This window comes from Anabrus simplex, chromosome 3 (assembly GCF_040414725.1).
Source record: "Anabrus simplex isolate iqAnaSimp1 chromosome 3, ASM4041472v1, whole genome shotgun sequence".
Classification (NCBI taxonomy): Eukaryota; Metazoa; Arthropoda; class Insecta; order Orthoptera; family Tettigoniidae; genus Anabrus; species Anabrus simplex.
The window spans coordinates 264,287,056-264,310,758 of NC_090267.1; the positions used below are offsets into that span (position 1 = coordinate 264,287,056).

The 23,703-nt window shown below is 42.8% G+C and overlaps 1 protein-coding gene across 2 annotated transcripts in view; it reads left to right on the forward strand.

Moving 5' to 3' along the window:
- LOC136867208 (neuroligin-4, Y-linked) overlaps positions 1-23,703 on the forward strand; it is a 173,660-nt gene that overhangs the window by 24,617 nt on the left and 125,340 nt on the right. For both annotated transcript variants that reach the window (XM_067144339.2, XM_067144340.2), the window contains exon 2: positions 15,368-15,559. In XM_067144339.2, coding sequence (XP_067000440.2) covers positions 15,371-15,559 — 189 coding nt within the window. In that variant the 5' untranslated portion in view covers positions 15,368-15,370. The remainder of the gene's footprint in view (positions 1-15,367; positions 15,560-23,703) is intronic.

Sequence of the window (23,703 nt, forward strand, 5' to 3'; positions counted from 1 at the left end):
ATTGTTTGAAAGGACCGACTACTTCCCAGACAATATGGGCTTCAACAAGGACAATCACGCGAAACAAAATTATTTAAAAAATACATATTTTAATTAAACACAGAATACTAACTCTAAAACGACAAAATATCTCGTTAAATATCAATCAACGTCATAATAAAGAAATATACGGAAATTCACTTGACACTACATTAAAGGCAATAGACTATAAATTCTAAAAATAAACATCCAAGAAAGTACCCGGGTAAGTCATGGAGAAATTTCTAATCAAGACATGTAATTTCACCTATTCATAGTCCGGCTCCATGGCTAAATGGTTAGCGTGCTGACCTTTGGCCACAGGAATCCTGGGTTCGATTCCCGGAAGGGTCGGGAATTTTAACTATAATTGGTTAATTTCGCTGGCACAGGGGATGGGTGTATGTGTTGTATTCATAATCATTTCATCCTCATCACGACGCGCAGGTCGCCTACTCGCGTCAAATCAAAAGATCTGCACCTGGCGAGCCGAACTTGTCCTCGGACACTCCCGGCACTAAAAGCCATACGCCATTTCATTTTCACCTATTCATAACGAATACTGCGGAGTAGCACGGGTGCTCTAGAAAGTAATTTAGAGCTAGGAATTTTAGATGCAAAATTTTGGTTTAAAAGATGCAAAAAAGGTGCAAATTTTAAATGTAAAATTTCATACAAACATCACCAAAACCAATTGTACGTCATATATGAGGACAAAGTCCGCCTGTGCTTAATAGGGGTTAATGTGATTAGCTGCCACCCCCGGAGGTCCGTGTTCGATTCTCGGCTCTGCCACGAAATTAGTTAATTGGTACGAGGGCTGGAACGGGGTCCACTCAACCTCGGGCAATCAACTGAGTAAGGGGGGGGGGGTTCGATTCCCCCCGCAGCCATCCTCTAAGTGGTTATCCGTAGTTTCCCCACTTCTCCTCCAGGCAAATCGCGGGATGGTACCTAACTTCAGGCCACGGCCACTTCCTTCCCTCTTCCTTGTCTGCCCCTTCCAATCATCCCATCCCTCCACAAGGCCCCTGTTCAGCATAGCAGGAGGTACTGGTCCTCCCCCAGTTGTATCCCCAGACCTAAAGTCTTACCCTCCAAGACACTGCCCTTAAGGCGATAGAGGTGAGATCCCTCGCTGAGACCGAGAGAAGAAAACAACCCTGGAGGGTAAACAGATTCAGGAAGAATATAGGTAAGGGTTATTCTGCCCGAAGGCAGGTCCGAACCTCCGCAGAGGTGTTCCTGAACCGGAGTTTACGTGCGGTAGGGTGGCCAGTCAGGAAGAATATAAGGACACATAATTCACCGTTGTAGTTTCTGCTTTGCAGTACCCTCTAGCGCTTCCTTCACAACAATCCATTAACGAAATTTCGCATAGCCTTAAAATGGTTATAAATAAACACTGCTGCCTTTACCCCAAGTACCACAGCTAGTAAAAATTCGGAAATTTGGATGAGGATGTCCTGTATTTTCAACATACGTGTGTTTCCTAACACGAGCCTTATTTTAGTAACCTCTTAATGCATATTTGCATATGAATATTCATCTTTTAGTGCTTCACAAACTCGATGCAACGCATGTACAATGCAGGTCATGTATGCGACGTCTGTTGCTCTCTGTGTCGTGCCGGGGTAGCAAGGATTGCTGCCGATGGTGACCCCACAACATTCAGTGCAGAGATACACCCACTCAGGCAGTAATTATTACTAATAAGGAAAGCGAATGCGTATGTGTAGCTTGGCAGTGCTGTGGCACAGTATGCGATATTTTGGGCTCGACTATATTTGACGATGTATGAGTATCAAAATTTCGTTGTTGATTTGCTCCAGAGGTAATCACCTAATTAGCTTAATACCCTCTATGTACCCTTGTGATAGTACAGTACATATGTCAGACCCTCGAACTGTATTCACAAGTAAGAGGTTATATTATTATTATTATTATTATTATTATTATTATTATTATTATTATTATTATTATTATTATTATTTCATTTGTATATTTACTCTTAATACTTTAAGCTGGAAGGTCTTCAAATGTGATATGAGTAATTTGTTTTGTACAAGCGGGTGAGAAAACAGTGCTATATACAACTCGGAAAGTTTCCGCGAGTCATGTGGAACAGCCCAGAGTCTGATGACGTGGCCTTGTTGTTATTGTCGTGGGACCCGGAAGACGTTCGGGGCGTGGTCTTTAAGTGGCAAGTGGATCTTCCACTCGTGATTGGATGGCAATGAGGACCTATCTGGACGTATCACGAGAGAGTAGGAGGAAGCTGAGGTCTATACAGGCATGTTAGAAAATAGCAGAGGAAGGGACTTAAAACATTTGTGGAACGTGATTGACTTGAAATTTTTGTGGAATGTGAAGTGTGGTACTGACCCTCAAACCGTGTAGTGCTTAGGCACTTGATATTACATCACTTGTGGCGCTTTGATGTCCTGACCACCAAGTGTCTCATATGAAGGTTAAAGCTATGGGGCACTGTATTTCAGACTTTCCATAATCTATAGTCTGGAACAACAAGCGGGTGTTTCTCAAATAAAAGTCTTTAAACCAAGTGCTAGAATTAAAGAACACAGAATTATTAAGGTACAGTGTCAATGTGATATAACAAATGCCGATAGTGAAAATCTGCAAGTTGTGTTGATACAGAGAGACCGTGAAGGGTATTCATCCACACATATGTTTTGTAATTAGTGCTCATCGAGCTAGCTACAAATAGTAGCTCGGTCCTCGCTTTGTGGTTTCCCACAGTTTTTTTGTTGTTGTTCGATAATTGTGTAAATATGGAGTCCTCCAGCATTATTTCTTGAGTGTATTCTATGTATATTTTGGTGTGTTGATCAGGTTCTCATGCACGGATATTATTCAGAATGTAGTTAATTATTTTAGAATCAGTGGAGTTATTGATGAACCTAGATGCAGTTCGTACCTATTTAATCGTCTTCAGAAGGTTAGGTAAGGCCTGGATGTACCAGAACACGCCCTGGGAGAGAGAATTATCATGCTCTATTAAAATTTGAGGTATCCATTTAGGTGAACTCTGGCGCCCATATAACGGATTATTTCATTAATTTATTTGAGTTCTTTCATTTATTCAGATTTCTTATATACTGTACATCACACCCTCTCTAACGAAATAACATTTAACCCCTGTGAATGAGGGTGGTAGAATACATCACATTATCCACTGTCGGTTCCTTTTGCGAGTAGAGTGGTAGAATCCATCACAGTATTCACTATCAGTTCCCTTTGTGAGTTGGGGTAGCAGAATACATCACAGGATCCACTGTCAGTTCCCCTTCTGAGAGGTTGATAGAATACATCACAGTATCCACTTTCAGTTCCTTTTGCAAGTGGGGTGATAGAATATATCACAGTATACACTGCCACTTCGCCTTGTAGGTGGGGTGGTAAAATACACCACAGTATCCACTATCAGTTCCCCTTGCAAGTGGGGTGATAGAATATATCACAGTATACACTGCCACTTCGCCTTGTAGGTGGGATGGTAAAATACACCACAGTATCCACTATCAGTTCCCCTTGCAAGTGGGGTGATAGAATATATCACAGTATACACTGCCACTTCGCCTTGTAGGTGGGATGGTAAAATACACCACAGTATCCACTATCAGTTCCCCTTGCAAGTGGGGCGATAGAATATATCACAGTATACACTGCCACTTCGCCTTGTAGGTGGGATGGTAAAATACACCACAGTATCCACTATCAGTTCCCCTTGCAAGTGGGGTGATAGAATATATCACAGTATACACTGCCACTTCGCCTTGTAGGTGGGATGGTAAAATACACCACAGTATCCACTATCAGTTCCCCTTGCAAGTGGGGTGATAGAATATATCACAGTATACACTGCCACTTCGCCTTGTAGGTGGGATGGTAAAATACACCACAGTATCCACTATCAGTTCCCCTTGCAAGTGGGGTGATAGAATATATCACAGTATACACTGCCACTTCGCCTGGTAGGTGAGGTGGTAAAATACACCACAGTATCCACTATCAGTTCCCCTTGCAAGTGGGGTGATAGAATATATCACAGTATACACTGCCACTTCGCCTTGTAGGTGGGATGGTAAAATACACCACAGTATCCACTATCAGTTCCCCTTGCAAGTGGGGTGATAGAATATATCACAGTATACACTGCCACTTCGCCTTGTAGGTGGGATGGTAAAATACACCACAGTATCCACTATCAGTTCCCCTTGCAAGTGGGGCGATAGAATATATCACAGTATCCGCCGTCAGTTCCTTTTGCGAGTGGGGTGATAGAATACATCGCAGTATCCACCGTCAGTTCCTTTGGAAAGTGGGATGATAGAATACATTACAGTATCCACTGTCAGTTCCGTTTGCGAGTGGGGTGGTAGAAAATATCCTCGGTATCCACTGCCAGTTCCCTTTGCGAGTGGGGTGGTAGAAAATATCCTCGGTATCCACTGCCAGTTCCCTTTGCGAATGGGGTGGTGGAATACATCTACCATATCCATTTCCAGTCGTTAGCGGCGATCAACTTGAGAATGCGGTTGGGGACCATGAGTAGTGATGGACAATGCTCAGTCTCGAGACTGACGTCGCAGATCTCGAGACTGAGAATCTCGAGACCGATTTTCCTGTGCTCCGATATGTGTGATGTCCCATTAATTAGGAGCGTAAACGTGGTAGTACCGGTATGTCATCAGCAGTTGTTGCGTGAAATAACGTTCTCATATAGAAACGTATGTACCGATAAATTTGGTCAAAAGCCTGGAAAAGTACTGCATGTTCAACTATTTGTCCCTTAGTACCACTAATGGAAGTGAAAAGAGAATGTCAGTAGCTTAAACAGTTCACAAGTTATTTGAGATGGACATCTTACCCGAGTAACTCTGACTGAATACTGGCGGGAAATAGCTGGGGAGTTAGAAAACTTTATTCTATAGCATGCCATTCCTCTGTTTCATACATATTCTGATACTGCTGGTACGTAACACACTGGTTAATCATAGTATTCCGGCTATTCGATCCCTACTCTGACGCACTGTTTTGAATTAGCAGTGTGCACACTTAAGGCAGAGGCTCACTTAGTAGTAGTATGACCTAGTCTAGAGTTACAATTAGGGCTATTCCAAATTATAGCACCACAATTCACTACATAACTCAAAATTCAACACTGAAGAAAGACGCTTCTTAAGAAAAGCTTCTTCCTCTTCACTTTTATTAAATTCTACATTCATTTTATTCCAATTAGCAGTGAAGAGGGGGTTTCTCCTCTGGCTGGAGGAAAACTTGCCTCCAAATGAGATATAATTTTCTGCCGCCAGTGTAGTGATTTGAGATTTTCCGACTCATCGAGTACTTCTAGGAAACAGATTAGTAAAAAAGCATAGTTTTTGCCCTGGGACTCTCCACTATTCGACCCCCCACCCCCCACCCTCCCCCATGCCGAAAAAAGACAAAGAATGTTCACGGATCACGGCTGTCTGCGGCTTGGTCATTCCAGCTCTGGAACTTAGGACTGTTAGATCGGCAGCGTAGTACTGTTCGTTAAAAGTAAGAAAATGTGTGGTTTTTCATTTGATCGAGTATTTCATCTGAAAGCATTGCTTTTAATCTCGGCATTCCTACTGACGTCATTGTAATGACTAGAGCCCGGAAGTTAGGCATTTATTTTTGGTTAAAATAGGCAGGTAAAAGGCACTTGAAATGCTGAAAACAGGCAGTACTGTAATTAAAGTAGGCATTTATTAGGAGTGAAAGCAAAGAGGAATCTCGCTCATTATTAATGAAAATATGTATTTTAAATACTCATTCATTTCTTTATTATCAATTTATCACGTAATTAGCGAACTTACTCTTACTTTCCTTGGTTACAAGCAACAACAAGGTGCTTTTTCAAAGTATCAACTGTCATAAACTGACGCTTGTCAGAAAGAATGTTTTTCATCATGGAAAAGGAACGTTCTACTTCCACTGAAGTGATTGGCGCAAATTTGAAACAAGTTATTTCGCAAGGACACACGCCAGTTAAAACAGAATTTTCACCTTTCAGAACATCACGAATGTTCTTCATTTTTTTTAATGCCCACATTAGCACTCAGAAAACGTTTACACTTTTCACTAACACTGCTTCCTTTTTCTCCTGGTGCTTGCAGCAGTTGATTTACTGCATCTTCGAAGATCGCCATAGATGATACCAACGAATCATCTCTTTTCTCCAACTTCAAGATTGCTTCCGGTATCACACTGTAATGATAAGGGCTGCCTGGCCGAGGCGGTAAAGGCGTGCTCGGTTCGCCCGGAAGGACGTGGGCTCGAATCCCCGTCAGGAAGTCGTAAAGTTTAAAAAACGAGATTTCCGCTTCCGGAGGTGCATATGGCCCTGAGGTTCACTCAGCCTACACCAAAAATGAGTACCAGGTTCATTCCTGGGGGCAAAGGAGGCCGGGCATAAAGCTAACCACTCTACACTATCATTGGCCGAGGTTAACAATGGTGGAAGCCTTTACCTTCCACTCCTCCATGGGCCTTCGTGGCCTGTACGGTGGTGACTTTGCTTTGCTTTGCTTTGCATCACACTATAATGTGCTGTTATAAATGCCAGATCATTGCTGAGCTCTTCATGGTCCAACAACATTTTTACTTCGCTAACTGAAGCAACTTCGTCTACTGATACGGCATGAAGTACCTCACGTATCTTGTCCAAATTGTTGTTGTAATATATGACTGCTGAGATCCAGTTTCCCCATCTGGTGAGAACTGGCTGCGGAGGTAAAGGGAGCTCTGGTGCCACGTCCTTGAAACCCCGGATTCGGGAGGGTGATTTTAGGAAGGTTTTCTTGGTGTACGAAACTAACTTATCCACGTGAGGATACAAACTTCTTATCTCTTCAGCAATTCTGTGCAGTCCATGGGCTAGACATGTGAGGTGGAGCATTTTAGAAAAGAGAACTTTCAAGGCCGTAGCTGCTTTTTTCATGTAAGGTGCCGCATCTGTGACAAAAACTAGAACATCATCATGCCGTATTCCATCCGACCAGAGTAACATTAATGAATTTGTGAACAACTGTGCCACTGTGGAACCATTTGCTCTCTCCATCTCTTCTGTCGTCAAAAGAAATACTGATGATAGGTCAGTATGCTTTGCTTCCATAGTTCCAATGATGACGTTGGCCATGTAACGTCCCATTGCATCCGTAGTTTCATCAATGGAGATCCAGATCTTCTTTTCTGCAACTCTGCTTCGAATACTCTGCAGGGTCTCTTCAAAGGAGATATTTGCTAGTTGTTGCTTTACGTCCCACCGACACAGATAGGTCTTATAGCGACGATGGGACAGGAAAGGGCTAGGACTGGGAAGGAAGCGGCCGTGGCCTTAATTAAGGTACAAGCCCCAGCATTTTTCTGGTTTGCAAATGGGAAACCACGGAAAACCATCTTCAGGGCTGCCGACAGTGGGGTTCGAACCTACTATCTCCCGAATACTGGATACTGGCCGCACTTAAGCGACTGCAGCTATCGAGCTCGGTAAAATCCTCTGTTCATTACAACTGCATAAGCAGATGAGATTCATAACACTCGCCAAAAATTAAGTTTATTTTGCACATAGAATGTCTTTTTTAAAATACCGGTAAATAAGAAAAGGGACTAAATTTTAGAAGAAAGAAATACACTTAAAGAATCCCAGTTACTTGGGTGTGTTCATCTTCGTACATCACATTTCAGCGTTATTTTTGTTCGAAGAATAGTTTTCTTAGTATTTCGACAACATTGAAAATAGCGCTGAATCAATTTCACGCAAGTAGCCTATGAAATACCGATTGAGATCATATGGTATCAAAATCTTGTATCACAATTTATATATCTTCGACACTGAACGATTACCACGTCAAATTCCACGATTTAAGAATGACAGTAGCCTATAGCAATACCACGGTGTCCCTCATTTCATTTGACGGTATCGCGGCGCATAGCTTACGAACAACTTATTCTACTATCTTAGAAGTGAAGCTTCCACGGTGTGAAGAATTATTTACAGTGACTCGCATAATTATTCGGACAGACATGATTTATTACATTTTCCTTTGTATTAGTGATTTCAGTAATTATAAATCACTGATATAAATTTAATACAAGTTTCTGTAAGAAATATAAAAACTAAACGTCCATCGTTCTTCTAATTAACACTGTCAATGAAAATATAACAATTAAAAAACAAAATAAAACCAAAACCAATATTGCACAAAATTATTCGGACACTTTCCTTTTTACTTATGATCGTAACTGTTCAGCGCCTGGTTGTCTTTCCTTTCATTTTAATTACTTCCCTGAGTCGATTTAGCATGCTCTCCACTAATTTCCGGGAGTAATCAGGAGATATCTTCTGCCACTCTTCTTGAAGTCGGTTTATCAGCTGTTCTCTAGATGTGATTGTTGTTCTTCTTATTTCTTTATTAAGTTTGTCCCAAAGGTTCTCAATCGCATTCAAGTCCGGTGATTAATGGGGAGGATGAAGCACCTTTGGGCAATTAAACAATAACCACATCCTTACATTCCAGGTCATATGCTTTGGGTCGTTATCTTGATAAAACTTAAAATGTTCACCAATCCCAATCTTTTCGGCACTCTATTTCATATTGTCCCTCTGTATTCCAAGGTATCGAAAGTGGTCAATTTTACCTTTAATAAAAACCAGTTCACCAACTCCATTCGTCGACATGCACCCCCACACTATTGCATGTCCACCACCATCCTTCACATTTGCTTTCAGATTTTTCCCTTGAAGCTCGTTATTAGGACGCCGCCAAACTGTTATCCTCTCATCAGACTGAAATATGTTCAATCTACTCTTATCAGCAAATATAACGGCATTCCACCACTCATTGTCCTCTCTAACATGCTCTTTGGCAAACAGCATTCTCTTTCTTCGATTTATTTGATTTATGAAGGTCTTCCATCTTGCAATACGACCGTGAAAGTTACCTCTTCTGAGCACTCTCCGTATTGTTTAGGGATGCACTTTCTTTCCGGTGTCTGCGGCAATCTGCGTAACGAGTTTTGGAGCACTTTACTTGGGTTCCTTTTTTGTCTTTCTGGTGATATAACTCTCTTCTCTCACAGAGAAAGTTCTTGGACGTCCCGTATGCTGTAGATGTTCAATCCTACCTTCCTCCCGGAATCTTGTGATAATATCAGAGACTGTACTTTTCTTCATTTGTAACATTTCAGCAATTTGATGACAATTTTACATTTGGCATGGTGGAAAAATTACTAGCTGCCGCTGTTCGATTGTGCTCTCCTTTCATCGGCCCATTTTCTCTTAAGTTGTACACAGTACTCTAACTCACTGATTGTTTACGTTCATACTGTCCGTGGCTCTTCTACACACGACCTCTGCATGGCAACTGACTTGTGTCCGAATAATTTTGTTGAAGCACGTTAACTGCGTTCTGAGTTTCCAGGGTCACTGATTCTCTTCTGTTAACTAAAATTACACATTTCAACGTCGTGTTGAATCTGTCAAACTGGGTTCTGTCAGAAACTAGTTTGCGTGTACAATATTTTCTCTGAAATATAGGCATAGTGTGTAGCAAAGGCTATAATTACTAATATGTCCGAATAATTATGTGAGTCACTGTAATTTAATTTCCGGGTTGAACCGTGTTGTAGTTGTCTGCACATCATATACATCATTCATAGTTTAAGACGTACAGACCACAACATAAACACACGGGCCGAAACCCCATTACATAACAGCACGGGCAAGCCCACACTATCTGGCTGTGACATATACCTTCCAGAACACTCACGAGACAGCCAGGGCTTACGTCAGCCAGAAAGGCTAGAATATAAAAGGCCAAGGTCAGGGCCACTCTAGTAGTGTAAATTTCTGCCTGGGAGACTGATTACCTCGGATCGAGTAGGAGTATTTCAGTCGCCTTGACAAAGAATACTGCGATGTATTCGAAACGTCGGCAAACTGTACGTGATATGCGTACAAGTACAACACGGTTCAACCCAATTGAATTAAATAACGTGTTCTACTTATCGATAATATAATAATAACCGATTTATTAGTAATCTATTTTTTTTCCTAATATTTATCCAGTGAGAGTACATGCCTAGTTTGTTTGTTTATTAAAAGTCAAATTATCAACGACCTTGCATTTACAGTCACCATCTCGAGTAAAAATTACACAATAATGTACAAAATGTACTAATATTTATGATGAGTAACCGTTTGAGTGATACTGAGAATGAGTATTTGTACAGTATGTTAGTTTAGCATTACTTTCTAGCGTGGAGAACAGTAAAAAAAGAGGGATATACAAGGCTGGGGCGGTCAACTGCATTACCAACGCAGTGCAGGAATGAACCATAATGGCGGGCGAGCATACACAGTCTTTAGAGAGCCCTACCCTTATCCTCTCTCTTTCCTGGTATTCATTATGCTTGTGCATTCCATTCACTAATGAAGGTTCTGCTATTTACAGAGGTTAAATGAATGGGTTGAGAAAGTAAGTTTTCGAATGCCTGAAAACAAACGATTTACAGGGAACAATATTCTAAATACACTGACTGACAGAGCAAATGCAACACCAAGAAGGAGTGGTCAGAACTTCATGCCAATTGCAAGGTAGACTGACGACACTGAGGTATGCTCATGATGTGAAATGCGCCGCTGTGCTGCGCACGTAGCGAACGATAAATGGGACACGGCGTTGGCGAATGGCCCACTTCGTACCGTGATTTCTCAGCCGACAGTCATTGTAGAACGTGTTGTCGTGTGCCACAGGACACGTGTATAGCTACGAATGCCAGGCCGCCGTCAACGGAGGCATTTCCAGCAGACAGACGACTTTACGAGGGGTATGGTGATCGGGCTGAGAAGGGCAGGTTGGTCGCTTCGTCAAATCGCAGCCGATACCCATAGGGATGTGTCCACGGTGCAGCGCCTGTGGCGAAGATGGTTGGCGCAGGGACATGTGGCACGTGCGAGGGGTCCAGGCGCAGCCCGAGTGACGTCAGCACGCGAGGATCGGCGCATCCGCCGCCAAGCGGTGGCAGCCCGGCACGCCACGTCAACCGCCATTCTTCAGCATGTGCAAGACACCCTGGCTGTTCCAATATCGACCAGAACAATTTCCCGTCGATTGGTTGATGGAGGCCTGCACTCCCGGCGTCCGCTCAGAAGACTACCATTGACTCCACAGCATAGACGTATAGACGTGCACGCCTGGCATGGTGCCGGGCTAGAGCGACTTGGATGAGGGAATGGCGGAACGTCGTGTTCTCCGATGAGTCACGCTTCTGTTCTGTCAGTGATAGTCACCGCAGACGAGTGTTGCGTCGGGGTGGAGAAAGGTCAAATCCGGCAGTAACTGTGGAGCGCCCTACCGCTAGACAACGCGGCATCATGGTTTGGGTCGCTATTGCGTATGATTCCACGTCACCTCTAGTGCGTATTCAAGGCACGTTAAATGCCCACCGTTACGTGCAGCATGTGCTGCGGCCGGTGGCACTCCCGTACCTTCAGGGGCTGCCCAATGCTCTGTTTCAGCAGGATAATGCCCGCCCACACACTGCTCGCATCTCCCAACAGGCTCTACGAGGTGTACAGATGCTTCCGTGGCCAGCGTACTCTCCGGATCTCTCACCAATCGCACACGTGTGGGATCTCATTGGACGCCGTTTGCAAATTCTGCCCCAGCCTCGTACGGACGACCAACTGTGGCAAATGGTTGACAGAGAATGGAGAACCATCCCTCAGGACACCATCCGCACTCTTATTGACTCTGTACCTCGACGTGTTTCTGCGTGCATCGCCGCTCGCGGTGGTCCTACATCCTACTGAGTCGATGCCGTGCGCATTGTGTAACCTGCATATCGGTTTGAAATAAACATCAATTATTCGTCCGTGCCGTCTCTGTTTTGTCCCCAACTTTCATCTCTTTCGAACCACTCCTTCTTGGTGTTGCATTTGCTCTGTCAGTCAGTGTAGATATTTGTGACGGCAATATGCAATTTAATTTGTGCAACCTTTTTTTGTCTTCGATGTACGGAAATTCATTATGTGCTTTTTAAAATATGTAAATCGCAGAAAAAATTGCATAACGATCAAAAAAGGCAAAAAAAGGCTTTAAATCTTAAAAAGGCAACGGAAGCCAAAATAGGCAAGGAAGGTAAAATAAAAATTGTCTCTGCACTTCCTAAATGCACGAAAACATATTTATCTCTATCTGATTTTTTCAGAATATCCAGTCAGATTAAAAAGGCATTTTGCCTAACTTCCGGGCTCTAGTAATGACGTATGTTACCGAGCTCGATAGCTGCAGTCGCTTAAGTGCGGCCAGTATCCAGTAATCGGGAGATAGTGGGTTCGAGCCCCACTGTCGGCAGCCCTGAAGATGGTTTTCCGTGGTTTCCCATTTTCACACCAGGCAAATAACCTTAATTAAGGACACGGCCGCTTCCTTCCACTTCCTAGGCCTTTCCTATCCCATCGTCGCCATAAGACATATCTATGTCGGTGCGACGTAAAGCAAATAGCGAATGACCTATGTTCATTTCAGTTGGGAAAAGCACTAAGACAGTCTTTCTGAAGATGTAAAAAGTCAGGTGGAGAGTGAGTGTCTACCATTATAATGAAAACTCCCCAACCTGATTGTGACTGATGGTAGGCAAGTGGGCCTACCATTATAATGAAAATTCCCTAACCCAGTCTTCAAATGAGAGAAGACGTTTGGTGACTTCCCCGTCGCGTTTCTAGGGTAACGTTAAGAGCTATGCAATTTAATACCATCTTGCTCACAACGTGTACACTACCTAACCTAGAATTCTGTATATAATGTAAAATTCCGTAGCGAAGCACGGGTGCATCACCTAGTACCACTACTACATTATAAATATCACATACATAATTATAACTGGTCAAATCCACATCAAGTGCCAAGGATAGGAAGAAGTAGAAGTTTGCTATACTGAAATTCAAGTCAAGAGCTTAGGAAAAGTATCCTTCCGCATGTGAGCACGTCCCCTGCTCCCTCTTCTGTCTTGTCCCCGTTCTCCATCTCCGCCACAACCAGCTTATCATTAACGCCGTGCGTCCATGTGACAAGTACAGTACTTCATTCTGAAATAGTGAAGCATCAAACGAAATCACTTCCTTTCACATAGCTATACTTTTATTACGTACCATACCTATTTATTCCTTTATTGGTCATGTAAAACGTACAGATTACTGACAAATACCGAGGCAAGAGAAGCCAGGTTTATTTTTATTTCATAATGCAATTTGTGTGAGGCACATGGAGACTTACAACATAAGTATACGATTCCGCTCTCGTGCAACGACTGTCAGTGGCAGTTTCTCACAGTTAGAAAAGCTGAAAAACCCACCCGTGAGTGGGATTGCAAAATACAATGCTTCCAGGAATGTTGTAAATATTGTAGTCTCGTCATTCGGAAGGTAAAGACGAACTCATGATCCTCTCATGACAACATTTCTGCAGATAGAGGGCGATTACGAATATAAAGTAAAGTACACATTATTATTATTATTATGATCATCATCATCGAATACGCCAAGGATCCTATTCCCATACCATGTTAAGGCCCTTCCTGTTTTATTTACGACGAGTGCTAAGCTGACACATCGATCTTTCGCTGGAGACTTGGATTTTCCGTGGAGTTTAAATTCCAAGCGAGCGGCGTAAACACTGTACACAGAAACGCCGATCAGCTGCGCGGTCTTTTTCACGTCTTCCACAGTCCACAGTGGATTCTAATCTCGTAGGTTACTGTAAACGTTTAAAACAATTTGGTTTAGATGTTCTATATTTTTCTCCACTTTTGTTACCTTTAAAGTATTTCACAGGGGACTCAAGCGTCACAGCATCACACACGTCTTGCTCACAGCTGGCAGCCATTATGAATACTGAACACGCTGTTGCAGCCAGTATTGCCAACAGTTTTCTTGGATCCGTCTTCAACGTCGCACATATTATGCAAACTTATCAGCAATGGAATGAACTCGAACAAACTTATTAAGTACACAGTGCAATAAGATATCAATATCATATTAAATAATTATTATTTTGCTTCATACACCACTGAGAACAATAACTATTCATAGCCATCTACGTATGAAATATAAGAGTTGGTAACGAACCCGAATAACATACAACCTGTGATATATTTTCCATATTTATACAGGGCAAAAATTTTAATTCATCAAGTCAGTTCACCATAATATCTAACCAAACTGAAGAAGGCTCCTGACTTCAGGAACAAGTAACAAACCTAGGGAACTATTTGGCGCTGCGGAAGCCTTTTCACCGACCAGAAGTCTGACTAACATCAAAAGGACCCCTAAGGTCTTGAGTTGATTCTCAGTATACACGATACAGGTCATGAATTTGGGAAACGGTGGGTACGAACTTCTATCGTTGGTAGCCCTGAAGATCTCCTTCCGTAATTTTCCCGTAATTTACACCACGTGAATGGTTGCAAAGGCCTCACCTGCTACCTTATATTTCTTAGCATTTTTCTGTCCCAGAGTCGCCGAAAACCTCTATGTACCAGTGTTATGTTGAACTACTAGTTAATATAATAATCCCCAACACACAATCAAACTGGATGCAAATTCTACTGCATTTTCTAATTCTCGATATTCCGTTTCACTAACAATGTGTTAGCTTCTCCTTTTTGTCAAGTTAATTTTAACACAATCTTTATTTACCTGATGAGCTTGCGATAGCCCTTTCCTACTTGACCTACACCATCATGCGAGTTGGTTTAAAAAGAGAACTTTCGCGTAACGAATCGCCTTTGTCGTATCAACCCGGACTGCTATGCAGGTGCGAGGGCTAGAATTTGTCTATGCAAAAGCAGAACCAAAAGTCATTGTGTGATTTCTACCTGTGCCTTTCCAATAAAATAACCGTTTTGAAATGTTCCACACATGTGTGTAATGTTTAGAAAATACGTGTAGAAACAATCTTTCCTTCATGCAGGGCTAAATTGCTCCAGTTATGTTATACATTGTTTAACAGTATAATTTGTAGTATTTGTAGTATAAATAGTAAGAAAACTTGCTCAATAAACAGTTAACCAGCACAATTGTGCTAGTAGGTTTCCAGAACACGTATGATAGAAAATTTGTTTTAGTACTTTTCTTTCTTTCCAGATCTTGCAATCGTCCCGAAACTGTACTTAAAAAAAAAATCATCAGGAAGTTTTCAGCTGGGAAAGGGATAGGGACGCAGAATTCAGTCTTACTCTTAACTCACTCGCTTGTAATTCCTTCTTAATGTATGCAATCTCCTTGTGCTCACAGAACATGAGGCTGTCACTGCCAGTTGTGTTGCTGCTCTGCGTGCTCGCTGCTGCTCAGAATGTCCAAGTTAGAATTCCTTCACTGGGCTATCTGGAAGGTGTTCAAGGAGAGACCTATTTCACCAACCGAACTATCTACAAATTCTTGGGCATTCCCTATGCTGAACCTCCAGTGGGGGACAACAGGTTTATGGTAAGTCTTATCCCTTGAGAACCCATCCACGTGGTACTGAACTACAGTATGTTGACTTCACCCAGGACCTGTTGACAGTAAGGCCTGAAGTGAGGTATTATTATCCAACTCAGCAAAAGATCAGTACTTCTACTTACGAAGGTTGTGCGCTGCCGTGAGTGCATACAGGATAATTATATCATCTAGATCCATTTTGTTACTCGTTTGTGTGTATCAAGATCACAGGAATAGGAAGAAGCCTGCTATAATCAATCAATCAATCAATCAATCAATCAATCAATCAATCAATCAATCAATCAATCAATCAATCACTGATCTGCATTTAGGGCAGTCGTCCAGGTGGCAGATTCCCTATCTGTTATTTTCCTAGCCTCTTCTTAAATGATTGCAAAGAAATTGGAAATTTATTGAACATCTCCCTTGGTAAGTTATTCCAATCCCTAACTCCCCTTCCTATAAACGAATATTTGCCCCAATTTGTCCTCTTGAATTCCAACTTTATCTTCATATTGTGATCTTTCCTACTTTTAAAGACACCACTCAAACGTATTCGTCTACTAATGTCATACCACGCCATCTCTCCACTCGGAACATACCACTTAGTCGAGCAGTTCGTCTCCTTTGTCCCAAGTCTTCCCAGCCCAAACTTTGCAACGTTTTTGTAATGCTACTCTTTTGTCGAAAATCACCCAGAACAAATCAAGGTACTTTTCTTTGCATTTTTTTTTTCAGTTCTTGAATCAAGTAATCCTGGTGAGGGTCCCATACATTGGAACCATGCTCTAGTTGGGCTCTTACCAGAGACTTATGTGCCCTCTCCTTTACATCCTTACTACAACCCCTAAATACCTCCATAGCCTTGTACAGAGATCTGTACCCTTTATTTACAGTCGTACTTATGTGATTACCCCCAATGAAGATTTGTCTAGTAACTGTGCGATGTGGACAATAATACGTGCCGTCCCCCCCTCCCCTTAGTTTCACAAATAAAACAGATATTGTAATTTGCTTTTTATTACAGCAAAGGACGAAGCACATGAGCTCATGATGTATTACAGATATCTATATATATATATATATAGATATAAAATAACTTGTCCTGACTGACTGACTGACTGACTGACTGACTGACTGACTGACTGACTGACTGACTCATCATCGCCGAGCCGAAACTACTGGACATAGAGAAATGAAATGTTGGGGATACATTCATATTAACATGTCGGTGCTCGGTAAGAGAGGATTTTTGGATATTCCATCGCTAAGGGGGTGAAAAGGGGGTTAATTTTTAAAATGAGGATATCTATATCTCAAAAACTTAAATGTTTAGGGTAATAAAAATTGTATTTGGAATCTCCTTCAAAAATAATGAAACAAGTAATTTTTTTGTTTTCGGAAAATTCCATGAAGTGGGGGGGGGGGGGGAGTGTATGAACACCTTTCATGAGGAGACTTATATCTCAAAAACGGAAGATGTTACATTCATGAAAATTTAAATTTGGAACCTCCTTTAAAAATAAAGAAACACATAATTTTTGTATTTGGAAAATCCAAAAAATATGGGGTGAAAAGGGGGGATGAATTTTTAAAATGATTGTATCTATATCTCGAAACTGAAGTTTACAGACGTAGAAGTTGGTATTTAGAATCTCCTTTAAAAATAAAAGAACACGTATTTTTTGTTTTCTGTAAATCCCAATAGGAGGGGTGAAAAGTGTGAATAAGGGGTAGAATGTCTTTAATGAGGATACTTATATCTCAGAAACTGAAGATGTTACAGACCTAACAATTAGTATATGGGATCTCCGTTAAAAATAAGAAACATTAATTTTTTTGTTTTTCATCATCATCATCTGTTTACCCTCCAGGTTCGGTTTTTCCCTCGGACTTAGCGAGGGATCCCACCTCTACCGCCTCAAGGACAGTGTCCTGGAGCTTCAGACTCTTGGTCGGGGGATACAACTGGGGAGTATGACCAGTACCTCGCCCAGGCGGCCTCACCTGCTATGCTGAACAGGGGCCTTGTGGAGGGATGGAAAGATTGGAAGGGATAGGCAAGGAAGAGGGAAGGAAGCGGCCGTGGCCTTCAGTTAGGTACCATCCCGGCATTCGCCTGGAGGAGAAGTGGGAAACCACGGAAAACCACTTCAAGGATGGCTGAGGTGGGAATCGAACCCACCTCTACTCAGTTGACCTCCCGAGGCTGAGTGGACCCCGTTCCAGCCCTCGTACCACGTTTCAAATTTCGTGGCAGAGCCGGGAATCGAACCCGGGCCTCTGGGGGTGGCAGCTAATCACGCTAACCACTACACCACAGAGGCGGACTTTTTTGTTTTTGGAAAATCTAATCAATGGGGGTTAAACAGGGGTGACAAATTGGGGTGAATTTTTAGAAAGAATATATCTACATTATATCTTAGAAACGTAAAATGTTACAGACGTAAAAACTGGCATTTGGAATCTCCTGTTAATGTAAAGAAACAGGTATTCTCGGAAAATCCAATGAAGGGAGGGGGAGGTGAAAAAATTGAAACATTAATTGAATTAATTGCATGAGGATACTTACATCTAATAAAAAATAAAATTGTTACAGACATGAAAATTGGTATTTAGATCTTCTTTAAAAATAAAACGACGCGTTTTGGGGACGGGGGAATCATCATTGGGGCCGGGTGTGAAAAGGAGTTGAATTCATTTCATAAGGACACATACCTCAAAAACTGAAGATAATCGGTATTTACAAGATCCTTTACTATTAAAGAAAGAAATATTTTTTGCCGGAAAATTCACTTAAAGGGGGGGGGGGGGGGAAGGCGGGTGTGAAAGTAAGTGAAAAAAGTTAATTATTTTTATGGGAATACTTATATCTCAAAACTGAAGGTAACACACATAAACATTGTTATTGGGAATCTCCTTTAAACATAAACACGCCTTGTTTTTTTTTGGGGGGGGGGGGGATCAACTTAACCGTGGTGGGGTGAAAAAGGAGGTGAGACCTATTATTTTACTGTTCATAACGTACTTACAAGGAGCCTCCGTGGCTCAGGCGGCAGCGCACCGGTCTCTCACCGCTGGGTTCCGTGGTTCAAATACCGGTCACTCCATGTAAGATTTGTGCTGGACAAAGCGGAGGCGGGACAGGTTTTTCTCCGGGTACTCCGGTTTTCACCTTCATCATTCATTCCAGCAACACTCTCCAATATCATTTCATTTCATTTGTCATTCATTAATCATCGCCCCAGGGGAGTGCGATAGGGTTCGGCAGCCGGCACAATTCCTATCCTCACCGCTAGCTGGGGGCTTATTCATTCCATTCCTGACACGGTTGAATGACTGGAAACATGCTGTGGATTTTCAATGTACTTATTCTGATCATAAACCGATCATTTTTAATATTTCCTGGGTTCGTTTTCAAGAGCCATCTTTTCCTTTGGAGAACCTTCTTGGATTACAGTAGATTCTCCTGGCATATAAATAAAATTTTAAACACATTTGAAATAAACGATAGGAATGAGATTGATTGTGCAATTGTTCACCTCTATAATAAGGTCAATAATGCACGGAAGTATGTCATTCGTATCGCCAGAAATCCTGCGCACTTGCCTACGGGCGACAATGGTGCTGGTCATACTGTCATCAATGACAATGGCAGCAGATGTAATTTACCGCCAAATAGCGGTCTTGCATCTTGCTGTGGGGTCGAGAACATCAATAATAATAATAATAATAATAATAATAATAATAATAATAATAATAATAATAATGTTCTGGACCGTCGTCAAATGTGCGGACCGCGCTGGAAACGGGTCCTGGACGGGTAATGACTACGGATGCAGTCCGGCCGCGGGTTCAGTACAGCCAAGGCACCCAAGACGACACCACCCCAGATCTCCTCAAGGATTTGATCCACATTAAAAATGCTTATAGGAAAAGATGGCAAAGATTTACGGACCCTACTGACCGGCTGGAATACCTGGACCTAGGCCGGGAAGTACGAAATAGATTGCTGGAAAAAAGATTGAAAAATGGGAGGAACTTTGCCGTAATCTCTCAGAAAACGAGTCAGATCGCGAATTTTGGCGGAATCTGTCAGAAAACGAGTCAGACAGCGAATATCGGCAGGTTATATATAAAACGATAAGCATTCAATTATAAATTTCAGTGTAATACCGTAGCGAAGCACGGGTATCTTGCTAGTCGTAAATAAATACGACTCCATATTTGGCGAGAATTTTGCTTGTCACAGTAACCCGCGGTTCTTCCGAGATTCGGAAGTAGACTACTATTCTCTGACTTAATCGTATGAAACCCTACTAAGTACAGGATGGGAAAAATTAAACTGGCCAGGAAAGTATTTATAAGACTGGCGCGGAATTGACCCTTGCTAATGAACAGGTAGTGATGGGTCGCGCGATGCAAAGCTCCCGATGCATTCTGAGCAAGCGATGCAGTACGTGCCTGATGGTGCTATCTCGATGCCGTATGTGAGCCCTTTGTCTCGAGGCAGTGCTGGGAAAAGGATCGAGAGCTCTCGATGCATTTCGAGCAAGTGATCAGTCCATGACTCGTAGCGGTAATCCTATCTTGAAGTTTGAATCGGAACATCATGCGCATGTTATCCCTCGACTATACTTCGCCTGCTGATCAACTAATGACGTCTCCGAAAATCTTACTAAGTAGTTAGTGGGACGTAAAGCAAATAACATCATTATAACAACTAATGACGATACGCCCACTTCTTTTTAATCTACTCGCAGTCAACTTACTTCCTGCATTTTACTTATGCACTGTCAGTAGTATAATAGGCGGATTCGGGCGCCGCCTCCGCCTCTGGGAGGGCCACCCGTGAGGCGGAGGCGGAGGGGGCCTCTGGGAGGGCCTCCCGTGAGGCGGAGGCGGAGGGGCCCCTGGGAGCCCGGAGGAGGAGGCGGCGCCCGAATCCGCCTATTATACTACTACTGTCCGCTTCCATGGCGAAATGGTTAGCGTGCTGGCGTTTGGTCCAAGGCTTCCGGGTTCAATTGTCGGCTAGGTAAGACATTTTATTCTTCATTGATTAGTTCCTATGGTTCGGGGAGTGGGTATGTGAAATGAATAGTAATGAAGAGTGTGACATATTTTTAACATTTTATTGAAACCATTTATTTTACGACGCATCGAGTTGTGTAATAATTTGCCTAGAAAGGGAAATATACCGGTAATGGCATAAAGATACTGGTGTATGTGTGCATGTATTTGAAAAGGGACTCGTTCTCGGGTTAAGTCTCCTTCTGGACTATCGATACTTTTATATAAGTATGGTAACAAATTGATCGTTTCCATGGAAAGGATCATTCAAGACCTGCCACAATATTATCCGACCTGAAGGCACATACACAGGATGAAGCCGAACTCCGTCGATAAACCTTCGGAAATTGTTGAGGGAAACCTTCTGTGTATATTGGTAGAAGGTACCCGTGGTCTCCGGTGGCTCGTTATAGAGTAGAACCGGTAATTAAATTATGATTTGTTCGGTTTTACTACCGCAAACAACCTTATTTTTGTGGAAATATCTTCACAACAGAGAAAAAGCCTGCAATATTCAATAACCAAAACGTACAACACAAACCCCAGAGTAGCAAAGCCTGTAATATGTAATAACCAAAACGTACAACACAAAACACAGTCATGCGATAACCCTCTGTAGAAACACGTACACTTTTATCACAGTGTGTTCAATATTTTCTGTCAGTGTACGGTTTTCAAGGTAACAATTCCACGTCGTTGGCTTCCAGCACGTTAAAGAACTCCTGCGGGACATAATTCCCACACCCCGGCGTCTGTCTAGCATTTAGGACGGACGTAAAACAAATAACATTATTATGAGTACTATTTTCAGTGCAATACAGATACAAAGCTAACTGATCTGATGACATGGCCACGAGGTAATCAAGTTTGTTTACATTATGATTGGTGTATATTGTGTGTTCAAGTGGAAGAGATTTTACTATATTTTCTTTCTTAATCTGTTTACCCTCCAGGGTTGGCTTTTCCCTCGGACTCAGCGAGGGATCCCACCTCTACCGCCTCAAGGGCAGTGTCCTGGAGCTTCAGCCTCTGGGTCGGGGGATACAACTGGGGAGGATGACCAGTGCCTCGCCCAGGCGGCCTCACCTGCTATGTTGAACAGGGGCCTTGCGGGGGATGGGAAGATTGGAGGGGATAGACAAGGAAGAGGGGAAGGAAGCGGCCGTGGCCTTAAGTTAGGTACCATCCCGGCATTTGCCTGGAGGAGAAGTGGGAAACCACGGAAAACCACTTCCAGGATGGCTGAGGTGGGAATCGAACCCACCTCTACTCAGTTGACCTCCCGAGGCTGAGTGGACCCCGTTCCAGCCCTCGTACCACTGATGTTCTGATATTCTGGCTGCCGTGAGCTGCACTGTTGAAGCATGTCTTCGCATGAGTGCCCTTTAAAAGAAACAATACATTTGCTTGGTCCAAAAAAATGTGGTGTGCGTCATGTCGGCTTATACTGTAACGGCTGATGAGTTTCTTTACAATATCTGAAAGAAAAGAAAAAAAAAAAAAACTAGGATTGCTCTTAGCCCAAAGCACACACCAAACACTATTCAACATAATATATTCGTGCCGACGGCCATCACCAATGATGTCGTTCTTTGCATGCTTCCACCTTCCTGCATTGCTAACCGATGTTAGATGTCCCTCAAAATACCCTAAAAATTCCACATATACAATTTGTGACGCAACATTAATGGTTTGGGCCGGTGTTTTCCAAATTAGGGAGCATTAGAGATTTACAAGGGGTTACTCAGACAACTTCCTCAAAAGAAAAGTAGATACATGCGGCCTGAAAAGTAGGGAAATTACAACCTGTGTCTGAAAAGTTCGGTGAATGGTCTCCTAGTTTGTACACCGCGCTAGTTCGGACAATGTGCTCGCGCATACGCATTGCGAGACATGACACCAAGTGCCTCCTATCGGTCAACTCAACACAGTTAAACGGAGTTGAACGCTGCAACACATCGCACGGAGTCAGTGTGAGGACTCGTATCATTGCACAATGGAGTGCAAAACGGAACAACGCGTTAACATGAAGTTTTGCTTCCACCTAGGCAAAACGGCAACGGAAACACACGCAATGTTAGTGCCAGTGTACCACGCTCAAGCGGTGAGTAAAAAGTGCGTTTTTGACTGATTTAAACGCTTTTGAGATGGAAAGGAAAGTGTTGAGGACGAGGCGCTTTCGGGCCGACCAACCACAAGTACATCTCCAGGCAACATCGAACGAGTGCGACAGATGCTTGCGAATGATCGGCGACTGTCCTTACGAATGATAGCAGATGAAGTGGGTGTCGGCAAGGACAGTGTAAGGACCATTGTTCTCGAACATTTGAAAAAGCGGAAGATTTGTGCCCGGTTTGTACCGCACAAGCTGACAGACGAGCAGAAGCAAACTCGGATGGAATAGTCGGGAGAATTCATTGACTTTGTGACCAAAATCCGGAGGTGTTGAAAACCATCATTGCAGGAGACGAGTCGTGGTGCTACCAGTATGATCCGGAGACTAAGAGACAGTCAATGGCGTGGTGTTCAGCGTATTCTCCGCCTCCCAAGAAAAGTCGGCGCACGAAGTCCAAGATTAAGACAATGCTGATCGCCTTTTTCGACAGCAATGGTATCATTCATCATGAATTTCTACCCCAGGGTACAACTGTCAACGCAAAATTCTACAAGGGAGTTTTGAACCGGCTACTGCAACGCATCAGACGGGTTCGGCCTTAACTGTACCGGTGTGGACAGTGGACGCTCCTCCACGACAATGCCCGTCCGCACACCGCAATCCGCGTGACCCAGTTTCTCGCTGAACGCCAGGTGACTGTTCTTTCATACCTTCCGTATTCTTCAGATTTGGCGCCGGGAGATTTTTTTTGTTCCCCCGTCTTAAATTAACCCTGAAAGGCAAACGGTTCGACAGTGTAGCAGGTATCCAAAAATGCGTGACAATGGTTCTCCGGGAGATTCCAAAAGAAGCGTTTGCTGCCAGCTTCCAGCAGCTTTACAGTCGCTGTCAAAAGTGTGTTGTAGCTAGCGGAGATTACTTTGAAGGCCAGTAAAGGAGTTTTGTGTGTAACTTACGTTCT